Source organism: Columba livia, chromosome 1 (assembly GCF_036013475.1).
Source record: "Columba livia isolate bColLiv1 breed racing homer chromosome 1, bColLiv1.pat.W.v2, whole genome shotgun sequence".
In the NCBI taxonomy this organism is placed as follows: Eukaryota; Metazoa; Chordata; class Aves; order Columbiformes; family Columbidae; genus Columba; species Columba livia.
The window spans coordinates 841,747-855,761 of NC_088602.1; the positions used below are offsets into that span (position 1 = coordinate 841,747).

At 50.8% G+C, this 14,015-nt stretch overlaps 1 protein-coding gene across 9 annotated transcripts in view; it reads left to right on the top strand.

Annotated features, from left to right (window-relative positions):
- Window positions 1-14,015, top strand: part of LOC102083843 (oocyte zinc finger protein XlCOF6) — a 42,907-nt gene that overhangs the window by 5,232 nt on the left and 23,660 nt on the right. For 2 of the 9 annotated variants that reach the window (XM_065049653.1, XM_065049654.1), the window contains exons 1-3: window positions 1,411-2,093; window positions 2,225-2,386; window positions 3,040-3,166. The exons of 5 other annotated variants lie outside the window; for them this stretch is intronic. In XM_065049653.1, the coding sequence (XP_064905725.1) occupies window positions 3,040-3,166 (127 nt within the window). In that variant the 5' untranslated portion in view covers window positions 1,411-2,093; window positions 2,225-2,386. Of the gene's footprint in view, window positions 1-1,410; window positions 2,094-2,224; window positions 2,387-3,039; window positions 3,167-4,079; window positions 4,639-14,015 lie in introns of those variants that run through there. 2 more of the 9 variants (XM_065049656.1, XM_065049657.1) reach the window with 2 other exon arrangements.

Sequence of the window (14,015 nt, forward strand, 5' to 3'; positions counted from 1 at the left end):
TTTACTCACACCCGTGGCAGCAAGGCAAGTGGAGGCTCCGTCCCGGGGGGGTCTCAGTGGCAGCATCCGGCTCGTGCTCCAAGAGATCCATGACAAGGGGCGGAGTCTCGACGAGAGTCCTGTGTTTTATAGGCTGATCAGATGTGACTGTGGGCATTCCAGAAGCTTCTCTGCACCCCCACACTGGCTGTGGGTGCCCCTGAAGCCTCCAAACATCCCCCACACTTTCCGCAGGTGCCCAGCGGCTCCCTGGTGCCGCGGCACTCCCTTCTCCTAATGGCCCTGGCCAGGGGCTCTGGGGCCAAACAAAAGCAGCTGTTGGCCTCAAACAGCAGAGAGAGAGGGAGATGTGCCTACTCCTTCCATATCGAAGGAGGGAGGGAGAGTGGGGGGTTTGCATCCTGCCACAGTGTGTTATGGTAAGAAAATAGCAATAGGACAGGGAGAAGCAGACAGGAAAGGAGGAAACCTAACGAGCAGTGAGGATAGATTTGCAAGAGACACTCACCACCATGGATGGATCCAGTGATGTTTTCTCTCTAGTAGCCAGGCGGTGCGTCTAGGAAGGCAGCTCGTCCATCACTCACAAAATGACCACCCAGAGAGGAACACATGTAATACTTGTCAGTGGTGGGGGTCTCTGGATCATGCCAGCCCTATGGCAAGGTCATACAGTCTTTTATGAGGTATTTTGGGGATATTCTGGGATATTGTTTCCCAGACAACGGCACCTACTGTCCGGTCCGCATTTCTACATGTGCTCTCAGTCCCAGCACACATGTCCCGTGTAGTCCTGCGTCTGCCTCAGCAGGGGAAGGCGATTGCTTGTAGCCAGGCAAAGCCCCTATTGCCTGGAGCTGGGCAGGTTCCCTGCAGGCAAGTCTCCGGAAAATGACGTAGTTGGTCACGGCAGAGACGGAAGCAAACACACTTTGACATGTTTTACCTACAATATGGTCCCTGACAAATCCCTTACCTGTTTTCCATTGACCCTCAATGTCTGCTGGACACGAACCATTGACCAAATGTGGGACCAAGTTTGGATCCATCAGGACCTGGACTCCTCTCTCAGAGGGAGTTTAGCGAGCAAGGGATTCCATTCTGAAGCTGGTGAGTCTCTGTATACAGTCCTGTCCCTGTATAAATCACTCTAAAACATCTCTCACCCAGTTCTCCTCGACATATTTCCCCCATGCAGGAACTCCAAGAGTGAACCTTGCCATGAACCACGTTAAGTTGTACTTTTCTTTAAGTGATCTCAGCACCACGCTGTGGCAAACAGTACCTGGAATCAATCATTGGCGACACAGCCCCCGCGGACCCCAAGCCTGCACTTCAGTGACAGCTCAGCACCCTCAGTGCCCCCTCCCGCCCCTTTAACCCCCTGTCCCGCCGTGTCTCGGTGCCCCCGAGGCCAGGACTCCATTTGCAGGGGACCCGAGTGGCCAGGGGTGGCGGGCAGGGCCAGGGGCCGCAAGGACACAGCGGTGCTCCCGGTGCCCGCCCCCCCGAGCCGAGCGGGGCGGAGCGGCAGGACTACACCTCCCGTGCTGCACCGGCGGCGGGCGGCCCTCCCGGGCTGACGCTGCCGGCGGCTCCCGGCGCCGCCTTTGTCCGTGCGGGGCTGGCGGCGCGGCCCCGGCGCAGGTAGGGGCGGCGGGCGGCGGGCCCGCGGCACGGGGATGGGCGCTGCTGGCCCGCGGGGTCCCGGCGGAGGGGACTCGGCCCCGACGGCCTCTCCCGTGCTCTCCCCTCCGCCGGCCGCCCCCCAGCCCTGCCGGACCCCCCCGCACTCCCCTTAGGGCCCGGCTCCCCCCGGCGCTCCGGCCTTTCCCCGGCTCGCCCCGTGGCCGCCGTGCAACGCGGACACGCTGCTCCGTGTCCCAGCCGCCCGGCCCCCCTGCATCCGGCCCTGGCGGCCCCGGCGCTGGGAAGGGCTGGGCTGGGGCCGGGCCGGGTGCTCAGACCCCCGGGACACCCCCGCACATCTTCGTGCTGCCCCTGTGGGGCACCGGAGCAAGATTTGGGCACTCGCGAAATTCCAAAACTCCTCTTTTTGTGGCTCTTTCTCAACATTACCCCGAGCCGGACGGGTCAGTAGGAGACGCTCTATGCGTTGATATTTTCCCGGTAGCTGTGGAGGCTCGGGGTGCAGGGAGGGAAGCTGTGGGCAGGTGAGTGAACTTGTGCCCCTGATTTCTTCATGAAAATGTTGTGCCTGCAGGGACCATCTGTCCTGGCTGTGCTGGTGCGGCTGGTGACGGGACAGGCACCTCGAGTGGAATCCGGAGCATCCTGCCTCCCTCTTCCCGGATCAATACCTGCACGGGCCTCCATCTCCGTGCCGAGAGCAGCAACGCGCCGGGCTCCAGGCTGCTGCGGCAAGGTGGGGGTCAGGCACGGCCCCGGCTCTGGGGACACCACGGGCTGGGATTGCCGTGGTTGTTTCCATGGTGCAGCTGCGGCAAAACACCCGTGGGACCCGCTGCATTGGGAGTCCGGTTGATACAGAAGTGTTTTGAGACCCGGTGTGGTGCAGGGTGCTCCCGTTCCTGCCCGCTGAGCCGCACCACAGGCAGGGGCAGGCAGGAGCGTGCCTGCTGCTAGGCCTCGGGCCAGCCCTTGTGTCACGGTGCTGTGCCTGGTCCTGGTTGTTAATCTGGTTTGTGGGACAGGTGTGGTACAGAGCACAGTCCGAAGTGCTCTGGCGTGGTCCTTAATCTGGTACGGGCAGGGGAAACCTGCCTCTAAGCCTGCCAGCCCTGCCCCTCTGCTGGCACAGCTGGTGGGGTGTTCCCAACCCAGGGACCTGCTGAACAAATCCCCTGTACTGTGGTGACCCTGCTGTGCCTCCTGACTGTGCCAACACTGCTCCTGTGCCCTCACCCTTCCCTTGCACAGGATGCTCCCGGTGTTCCCCGGGGGATGTTGGAGCCCCCAGTGTCAGTGGGGCCCTGCTTGACAGCAGTAGGCTTTTGGCAGAGGTGTTTAGCAACCATGCGGTGGGGTGTGCTGAGCCGGGTGTGCTTCTTGCTGCAGATGTCGGTGACGTTTGAGGACGTGGCGCTCTCCTTCTCCCCCGAGGAGTGGGCAAATCTGTCGGGCTGTCAGCGGCAGCTCTACCGGGAGGTGATGCTGGAGAACTACCAGATGGTCGCCTCGCTGGGTGAGGACTCTCTCTGGTGATGTTGGGCTGGGGTCAAGTAAGAATTCATCTCTTTAAGTGAGCTGGAGCCATTTAAAGGGCTGTCCAAGAGTTGACGTGGTGGTTGCAATTGCAAGTTTGACCCTGCCAGGCAGCCTCCTGTGGGGAGTGCTCCTGAGAGAAAATGGGATGGGGTGGAGTAGCCCATTTGAGATGGAAGTGGCTTACAGTGCTCATCTAGTCCAACTGTGTGACCACTTCAGGGCTGACCACAAGCTGCAGCATCTTCTTAAGGGCTTTGTCCAAATGCCTCTCAAACAGGGACAGGCTTGGGGCATTGTCTACTTTTCCAGGCAGGCTGTTCCAGGGATTGACCACCCCCTCAGTACAGAAATGCTTCCTCACATCCAGTCAAAACCTCCCAGGCACAGCTTTGAGCTGTTCCCAGGTGTCCTGTCTGTAGGAGAGTGGCCGAGGTGACGGGGGCGAGGCGAGAGGAGGCTGTAGGTGCAGGGATGTGGGGGCTGAAGCCGCAGCCTGGCAGGGACAGGAGAGAGGAGCGGGGTGGGGGGGATGCTGGGGCTGTGGGTGCGGGGGCCGGTGCTGCTGTCCTGGCAGTGCGGGAGAGGGGGCTTCTCTCTGTGCCCCGGACAGGCTGGGCCAATGTCAAACCAGAGATCATCTGCAAGATGAAGCGCAAAGAGACACCGGGCTTGCCAGAGCCCCCTCGGGAACGGCAGAGGCACCAGAGCCCTGTGCCAGGTAGGTACCCAGGGTGGGGTGGGGTCAAGGTTGCACTGTCTCCTTGCCCTGTTTGATCCATGCAATGGCAAGGGTGGGGGGCTGGCAGGGTGCCCTTGCTGCTCCCCATGGGGAGGTGTCCAACATGCCCATGATGTCGATGGCAGTGACCCCATTTTCTCCTCCCCAGCAGCTGTTGGCCCCGGGACCCAGAGGGAGGTCAAGGGAGTCAGGAGCTTTGTCCAGAGGCAGCACCTGCTGAGTCACCAGCATGTTCACAGTGGGGAGAAGCCTTTCAGCTGCACTGACTGTGGCAAGAGCTTCAGTGCCAAGAGGTATCTCATCATCCACCAGCGTATCCACATCGGGGAGAAGCCCTTCAGCTGCACGCAGTGTGGTAAGAGCTTCAGGGAGAAGAAGACCCTCATCAACCACCAGCGCATCCACACCGGTGAGAAGCCCTTCACCTGCACTGACTGTGGTAAGAGCTTTAGCTGGAAGAGTAGCCTGTTTGGGCATCAGAGCATCCACACCGGGGTGAAGCCCTTCACCTGCACAGAATGCGGTAAGAGCTTTGGCCATAAAAGAAGCCTGCTTGGGCACCAGCGCATCCACACTGGGGAGAAGCCCTTCACCTGCACCGACTGCGGCAAGAGCTTCAGAGTTAAGTGGAGCCTCATCATCCACCAGCGCATCCACACCGGGGAGGAGCCCTACAAGTGCTGCAAGTGTGGCAAGACCTTCAAGCAGAAGTGTCACCCCATGAGACACCAGTGTGTGCTGAAGGACCCAGATATTGTGCTGGAGGGTGTCCAGCAGAAGAGGGAGGGTCCTTCCCCAGCAGGGGGGCAGGCAGAGGCCAAGCCCTTCCAGTGCGGTGTCTGCGAGAAGCGGTTTTGGAAGGAGAGGCTCATGCTGGCTCACCAGCGCACCCACGGCACCCCCAGCCTGCAGCCGCCTCCGCAGCCCGGCATCCCCTGAATCTGCTGCTGAGGGGCCAATGGGGTCTGGGGGATGCTGTGGGGATGGCTGTGGGGGGATGTCCTGGTTTTGTTTAGCACAGAGTCAATGTTTTTCTGAGTAGCAAGCAGGTTTAGTGCCTTGTTTTGGAATGAAAATGAGAACAATGTTTCTAATACACGAATGTTTTGTTTGATGCTGAGCAGCCAAGGACTTTTCCTCTTCTGGTGCCCTGCCAGCTGGGAGGGGGCACAGCTGGGACAACTGCCCCAAAGTGGGCAAAGGGCTGTTCCTTACCATCTGATGTCATGGTCAGTACAGAAACTGGGGGCAGTGGGCCTGGGGCACCACAGCTCAGGGACGCGCTGGGCATCAGTCCACGTGTGGTGAGCAATTGTGTTGTGTATCACTTGTTTTGTATATTCTTACATCATTTGCATTCTCATTATTCTTTTCCTCTTCTGTACTATTAAACTGTCTTTATTTCAACCCACGGATGTTACTCAGATCACTGGATGAGCCCAATTGAATTTTTGTATCAGTCATTTAGCTTCAAGAAATATGTTCCAAATGGAATGAATCACTTAGAAGTCTAAGACTGTGTGATTTTTAGTATACTGTCTACTTTGCATTAGTTAGTAGCTAAAGTTGCTGAAATCCCTAACTGTGTGTTGTCAAGTTCTGCTCATATTCAACAACCTTGTGCCTACTTGAGGAAAGCAAAGCAGCTACAGAACATCAACGTTCACAAGAGGCTGAAAGGCTCAGAGGCCCCTGCAACACGGCAGGATGGCAAAAGGCTGAACGGCTGACATTCCCAAACAGAACTCCCCGAAACGGAGCAGAACCAGAATGGGTCTCTGTCCCTGTCTGTCCCAACTCTGCCCCAGCTCCATCCTGACTCTGTCACCAGCCGTCAGATCGCGAGTCTCCAAATACGAAGCATGATGCTGATGGCGTGGAAGATCCTTGTTGGTCGGTCTGGATGTCCATTCTATGGGAATATAGCAGAAGAATGGTGAGGAGTTTGGTTAAATATAGATACGCTTAAGTCACTTGCAGCTGGCTGTAGAAAAAGCACATGCATCACAGCAATTGTTTTGCTGAGCTTGTGTGCTTTATGAGCAGAATCTCCACAGTAGAACCTCACATAGGCCTGTGGGAAACTCTAGACAACTTATCACTGTGCCTGAGATTCCTGCGTTGTTGTGAGAAAGAGCGGGAGGCTGCGCCCGCCTGGAACCTTGAAATACAGGCGAGCTCGGCAGGCCCAGTGATCTTCTCCCAGGGCTGAACTGACCAGCGCCTGCGTCCCCGCTTGTGTTACCTCTGCGAGGGAGCTTAGGTGCTACTTCGGAGATCCCCCGGTCGAGAGGGAACTAAGAGAAAACTTGCTCTTTGCAAATGCATTCGTGGCCTTTGGCTCTTCCTGCAACGTGCCTGCACGTGTGCACACACCACACAGAGCTTCTTGATGGATAACGCAACGATACGTTATCAGAGGTGTGTCACAGTTACTTTTTTGCATTTTCTCCTTCGTTAGTCCAACCAAGGCTGTTATTTCTCCACACACTGCAGGTCCGGCATCAGTCGTTAGCCCCAGCAGCTGTTCTCAGGGTCATTTATGATTACTTGTGGACTTCTCCACCACATCAAGTATGTCCTTCCCTGTTGTCTTCCGTGAATGGCAATGACATCCAAGAGCTCCCCGTTACAGACAAGTCTGCCTTGACACCTCTTATACAAACGGATAGATGCGCTGTGTCTGCGTTGTCTGTGCTTTCATCAACGGGTAATGAAAAAGCCAGATCACCGCACGCCTCTTCGTCCAGCTGTGTCGTCAGACTTCCTGCCTGTTCCTTAACACGGTTTGCCATGGTGTTTCTTGACAGACATCTGCAAAAGTGTGTATTTGATGGGGGCACTCCTGCTCACACACCTTTAGCGTGCACTGCTTCAAAAATGCACCCTCTGGAAAGCACTTGGAAGCTCCTGCGATTTCTTCGGCCACAATCAAGCTAGCTATCACTGCTATATCATTTTTGCCTACAGCTCTGCTCATCATATTCTGCCGCAATTGCAGTCTGCCTTGCAATTCTTGCACCAATTGTTGTTGTTGAAAGCTAAATTTAGCATCTTTAGTTCCGTGTTAGGTCTCAAAATGCTGATGTGCATTGCACTCCTTTATCACCAACACTGTCTCATAACACTAAAGACATACTGTTTATTCCCCTTGAAACACAAACACACATTTGCTTTCCCATCTATCATAAAACTGCCTTCCTTCTGCATCGATCTTTCTGTTACTGGATGTTTTGGGATTCAGATTGTTCTACCAAAGATGGTATGGTGCACCACCGAAGTACAAGACCAAGATACGCTTTAGGACCAGGTTAAATAATACTCAGGCCCTCTCCCACGGGCTCAGCTTTCCTTCAAACCTCCTTCCCCATACAGCAGAGATGGCCGTATCCATGGAAGACAATGTAGAATTCAGGAGTGGGACCCTGGTTCTGGTTAATAGAAAAAAGTATCTTTTTACAGGTGCTTTTAAAAAATAGGATGTAATTGCTGAAGTTCATCGATCTGGCTGATTTATTTTAAAATTAAATGTTTGCCCAGTTGAGAGAACGGCTTTCCTGCTACTGCGCCCTCACTCCCCCTGCAGAATTCTTGTCTGTCTTTTCTTTCAATGCCCAAAGGCAGTTACTCGTGTCCCCCATCAGTCTCACCTCTTACTCTTCGTACACTCTCCTGTAGCTGTGGACACAGCTCCCGCCGTTCTGCTCCTGCAGCACAAAGCGTGTCACACGCTGCCCAGGATATGCTACTCACATTGGCAGGAGCCTGGGGGCGAGGAGCTCGGCACTGCTGCCGGGTGGAAAAATGTGCCAGGCCGGATTGTCCTGGTTTGATTTAAAAAAAGACCAGTTTCTCTTTCAGTGAAATTTCCTTTCAGCTCAGCTCTTCTAAGTAACTGCAGTTTTATTAAGTTGACTGCATGTTTTTCCAGACACGGTTTGCTCCGGAGCCAATAACGGTTGCAATGGTATGCAGAAGAGACCCAGGTTTAGACTTATTGCTCTGGCAGCCAAGGTTACTGGTGAACTTTGCATGTCGCATAAGTAAGAAGGGCGTATTTGCAAGAAGGGGCAGACAGAACAGGTGACCAAAACTGACCAACTAAGTATTCCATCCCATACACATCATACATCCAATAGAACTGGGAGATCACGAGGGTCTCGCTCTCTTCCAACCATGGCCGGAATCTGAAGAGGACCCTGCCTGTCGTACCTGCGATCCAAGGCCCGGTTCCAGACGCTGCATCTCTGAATCCAGTTCCGGTTTGCTGCGGAGTCCAGCCCAGGACATCCGGGTGCTGCCCTGCAGCTGCTGGAGCAACGCCAGCTCCGCCGGGCAACGCTGCCCTACCCGGGAAATCAAAGACTGGGTTTGTAGATTTTGTATGGTCTGTTGTGTGTCCATTCATCTTTTCCCCACTTTTGGCCAGTGTCAATTCTTAGAGCAGTATCAAACTTACTAATGGATCTCTTATTTCATGTTAGATCATCACAGAGCTTGACACTCAGATCGTTATCATGGTCTTGGACTTCTCAGTAAAGATCTTTAGCCCCAGTGTGTTCCCTTTTGAGGTGTAATCGTTATAATAACCTTTCCCAATCTTCTGACTCAGGGTCGTTCCATAGGGGAGCAAGTCTGGCCGACTCATCTGCTTTGCTCTTTCATCACCTGGCAGGAGTCTCATTCTTCTGATGGGAAGCAACCCAAGCCACCGCAAAATTTCCCTCTTTCCCGAAGGTTAATATTTCTTGCCATTTTTCTCTCTGCCATACAGGTACCCGATTGACCTCCCTCCCATTTTGCTCCCAGAACGGGAGCCATTCAGTGCACCCCTTAAAGACAGGAACAGAATCAGCAGAGATGTAGACAGGAGAAAGAGATTGCGCCTCATGTTTCATAACATTCCAAGCTGCTACTAACTCTTCCACCTGGGTGCTACCGTCCCCCTCGGATTATTTTTCATTGGTTTCTATTTGTATTTGTATTTCCACGTTTTCCCTCTCATTTGACAGAGGCATCAGTGAACCAAACATTTTGTAGCTCCTCTGAAAACGGGGAGGTGACCTGCACCACAGGGGAGATAGTGTCCCCTGGCATTTTCAGGAATCATTGGAAACCGTACTGCTTGTCTCTCACGACAGGGCAGGAATGATACCAAGTTCCTAGGAACATGAGGAGGTGTGTAGAGTCACGGGAAGTTGGTCTCATACGTCCTCAAATGTTTCTTGAGTGGATCTTTGGTGGTACTGCGGGAAGATGACACTTCATTTTACTCCCCACTGGGAAGACACCTGTGACATTGTTTCATTGGCAATTCCTTCTGCCCTGGCATTTGAACACAGTAATTAAACAGGGCAACAGAAAAAGCTTGGGGTTTTCCTTTGACGACAGAGTTTATCTCGATTCAGTTGGGGTCCCCAGAGGAGTCCCCAGCAAACACAAAGCAAGAAATCAAGGAGCTGCGGGTTTTGAGTCCTTTGTCTTTTGGTTGGTAACTATAAACACAAATGTTGACTGGATAAATTATATTTATTATAACCAACAAGAATCTATAAATTATACTAGACAAGCAGTTGATGGAATTGCTGAACAATTAGATGCTACTAGTAGAATGGCATGGGAAAATAGGACGGTCCGAGATATGATGCTGGCAGACAAAGGTGATGCATGTGTAATGTTAGGAGAGAGGTGTTGTACCTTTATGCCAACCAATACTGCCCCCGACGGCACTGTAACCAGACTCAGGGACTCTACGACTTTAGCAGCAGAATTGGCTGAGAATTGAGGAATAGATAGTTCACTCACGGGATGGTTAGAATCTTGGTTTGGAAAATGGAAAGAAATGATAGTATCTATCTTTACTTCTTTAATCGTAGTAGCAGGAGCACTAATTTCTACAGCATGCTGCGTCATTCCGTGTGTCCAAGGACTTGTTCAACGCCTTATTGAGACAGCTCTATCAAAGCAAATGCCTTTAGGGCCACTGCCGTGCTCTGATAAAATGATGCTGCTAAAAGAACAAGAAGAAAGAAGCAATGCTGAATGTATATCTCCTGGAGAAAAATGTGAAATTACGTTTTCCCAGCTTTAAGCCACCTACTAGACTGTATCATAAGATAATGCAAAACCAACAAAAGTAAAAAGAAGAGCAGGAAAATTGTAGGGAATGTTTAATGCAGAACTGTTGTTTTTACAGAACTGAGTTCCTGGCGCCTGAGCCCAGCAGGGGGGAAGGACCCAGAGATATCGGATCAGGAATCCATAATGTAAAACACAGTCTCTTCCCGGAATATATCCTGATACCTGTATACATACTAATGCCTGTATTTACAAGTTAATTTAGGTGGGAGGACCGAGAGACAAAGGACTATGAAACCTTAATGTAAAATACAGTCTCTTCCCGGAATATATACAGATAGCTGTATTTACAAGTTAATTTAGGGGGAAGGGTATGGTATGTAAATTGAGGCAAGCGTCCAGATAGTCAGTAAACCCTGAAGTTCCCAACTAATGGGGAACAGGGAAGGGAAATTGCGTCTGGGATTTTGGAGGAATATAAGCAGGAGCTTTTTGCCCTATTAGCTGTGTCTGTCTTTATGTAGAACACCCAGCCTTGCAAAATCGTTATTAAAAATGCTGCCTGGGCCTATCATATTTGCAAAAGCGTTGTTTCCTACAGATCTGGGGGCTTGACCGGGAGAGACATCGTCATCTCGGGGGTCCCTATCGCCGAAGGACGGGAAGGGGCGCCCCGTTGATTTCAGCGGTCCTGTGGATCATCAGTGGGGACTCCAGGAGAGACCAACAGAAATCCTGAGGCTGTATTGGAAAAGGCGGATCCCTGCAATCCATAGGAGAAAGGGGAAAGGAAAAAGTGGTAGGCATAATACAAGCAACCATGGAACTCTGTGCACAGACCAAGGTAAGAAAGTAGACTTGGTGTTCAGGGCAATCTGAGAGGGGAGATGAGGTGGAAGGAGAAGCCTCAGGACTCAGAACGGGAAATGTAAAGGAAAAATGATAACATTCCCCCGTACAGTACTTTAGGGAGGGTGTTAAGCTATTGGGGAAACGTATGATGTACAAAAACATAAGGATGAATAAAAAATGATAAAGCATGGTGTTTTCTCTGGACAAAAGAGCCCATAATAGAGCGGAAGGTATTCTGGCCAAAATACAGATCCAAAGATGACTGTCTGTGCCAGGATCTAAATTGGTACATATAAAAACTGTAGGGAGTTTAAATCTTCCTCCATACCAGGGTGGGTTCGTGTTCCTCCCTTGCTGCAGCATGTTTATGAGTGCAAAGTGTGTGGCCTGATCAGTGTAAAGTGCACACAAGAGGGGGTTCAAGTCTCTCTTGAGAATGGGAAAATATCCTTTAGACATAAACCATTGACCAAGTCTGAGACTAGGACTGGATCCAGCCGCACCTAAACTCCTCTCTGAAAGAGTCAAGGTTGTCAAGAAAAGCGTGCAATGACCTTATATTGAGAAGACTGGCAAATTGTAACTAAATATCACCTAGAAAAGAGATGTCCTGGACAAATGAATTACTGGTATATATAGGATAATTGGGAATATGACCACCATAAAGAGGAAGTTCAGAAACAAGATAGAAACCTCGAGAAAGAATTTTAGCTACAGCTGTGAGGAATTTAACTGAGGCGCTTGCAGAGCTGGTCTATGCAACACCCCGCGCTCTGCTCTCTGTATCATTGATAGAGGGAACTAACATTTTAAGGGTTAACTAAACATATAATGGGTGCCTGCTAACGAACTAACACTTTAAGGCTTAGACACACAATAAGTGCTTAGTTTAGAGCTTTGTGTAAACTTATGTTAAGAAAAACAGAACCCCATCGAATGCCGAGGTAAGAACGTTTACTGCACGTAACTGTAAACTTGAGGAGACAAGACAACCAAGATTTACAACAAAAGGGGGCACCAGTCTGGTTTCAATCGACTTGGCAGTTTGGGTTCCAGTCAATTCAACATAATGAGCCAAAGGTACAAAGTTCACTGTGACGAAGCTGAAGGAGCCTTCATCCACAGACCCTCAAAGACCCCTCCTAAAAAGCACCAAGTGACACTGCGCAGGCGCAGCAGGGGAGGGTCAGGGAGGAGACTATGGAAATGGGTATCTGAGACTCATTTTAATAAGAAGCGGGGAAAGGTTATGAATATGTAGAGGCGTTCCTGGGGTCATTATGAATATGTAACACCTTACTGTACTTAAACACACCACATATTGTTAGAAGTTGCACATGAATGGTGGAACGATCCCCCTTGCGCCCGACGTCAAAATAAACATACCTGCTTTATAACTTTGAGTTGTAAACTCTTATGACTTTATAGGTTGTAAAGTTGGGCTTTACCCTGGGATTGCTAAAGTGATTTTGCAGTGCAGCCAGCAGCAGATGTGTGTGTGTATGTGTGTGTAGGGGAAGAAGTGTGGGTGGGGGGCTGTACCTGTGAATGCCCTCCAGTGTTACATGGATGCACCATCACCCCTGGCACCTGGGGATTCGATTATGTGAGGAAATCGAACTCTTAAGTTAAGGGAAGACGGGGATCGATGTGCATCGTTATTTTCTAATTTTCTAATTTTGATTGGGAGGGGTTATAATCCATCCTGAGCCGACGTTATCCTGTAATTGAGAGAGCTGGTCTGTCCAGAAAGATCAATTAAATGAATGTGGAATTCACCCTACGGACAGGGGAAAACGGGACTGCCGGGCCCCAAGGTGATTCTAATTGAGATTATGATAATCAACCAAATGGAGATAATTGCCAAACAGTGGTTAAAAATGTGCTAAGAGCTTTCGATCTTTGAGGAGATAAGAGTAAATGGAACTGAAGTACAGGAACAGAAGCCAGAGGAGCACCCTAGCGCCGACCGGGGAAGATTTTGGGAAGGCTTTGTAATGAACTGGTAGCAAGTGTGTTTGTGGATCTAGGGAAGTATTTCAGAGCGTGTGCCAGGCTGGCAGGAAGAAATTGCAAAAATTCTGCGTGTGGTCGTGTTTGTGTATGATGGTCGGGAAGAGAAGCGAAACGATGAAGGAGATTGATTTGTTAGCAGCAGCTTTAGCTAGGAATTTGCAAGTGAAAGATAAAGATTGGAAGGGAAAAAAACAGGGAGGATTTAGACGGAAGTCTAAGGGTGATGAAAGTGAGAGAATGAGAGACAATGGAATGGTATTGTTGTGGAAATCTGAGATATTTACCCCTAAAACAGCAACTGTTAAAAGTGACTAAAGCAAGAAAACTCAATACACTTTGGAGAATCAGAGGGACTGAAAATGTTTGTGGTGGTGTTTTTTTTTAAGTGGGGAAACTCGTTTAAATCATAGAAGGGTATATAAGTGGTAAAGTAGGAGGTCGTGACATCGAGTTTTTACTAAAAATGGATGTTACCCTATCCCTTTTAAATTTCTCCCTAAAAAGATCTTAGACCGAAGACACACTTGTAACAAATGGAGTAGCAGGGGAAAGGAGAGAGAATTATGAATAAACTCCTGTTTGTGGCAGGAAATTAAACCCTCCTGCTTTCCTGTGGAGAGTTGACAATGGGCTGCACCTTCATAGATGGGTCTTCAAGGGTAGTTCAGGGAAAAGACACAGTGGGTGTGCCACCACTGAAGGTGCCAGTGCTGAGAGAAGGGAAATGGGAATGTTGCCTAATAACGGGTCAGCTTAGACATGCGAGCTGTATGCTTTCCATCAGGCACTGTGAATGTTAAAAGGAAAAGAAGGTACCATCTGTAATGATTCTAGATATGCACTTGGAGTAGTGCACACCTTTGGGAAAATCTGGGAAGGACGGGGTCTAATTAATAGCACAGGGAAAGAATTGGTTCATGAAGAACCAGCGTTTGATCATCTTACCGGGGCGGGAGAAGCTTTACCTCCGAGCGCTGCCACAGCGGCAGTGGTAGCAACAGTGATTCTAGAACAAATTAAATAATGGATGGATGCTAGAAATCAGCAAAGGAAATGACGATGGCTTGTCATAGAGAACTCTCTGCTGAGGGCCACCGAGGCACCTGTTTATTCAGCCCAACAGGGGATTGTGTGACTTTGC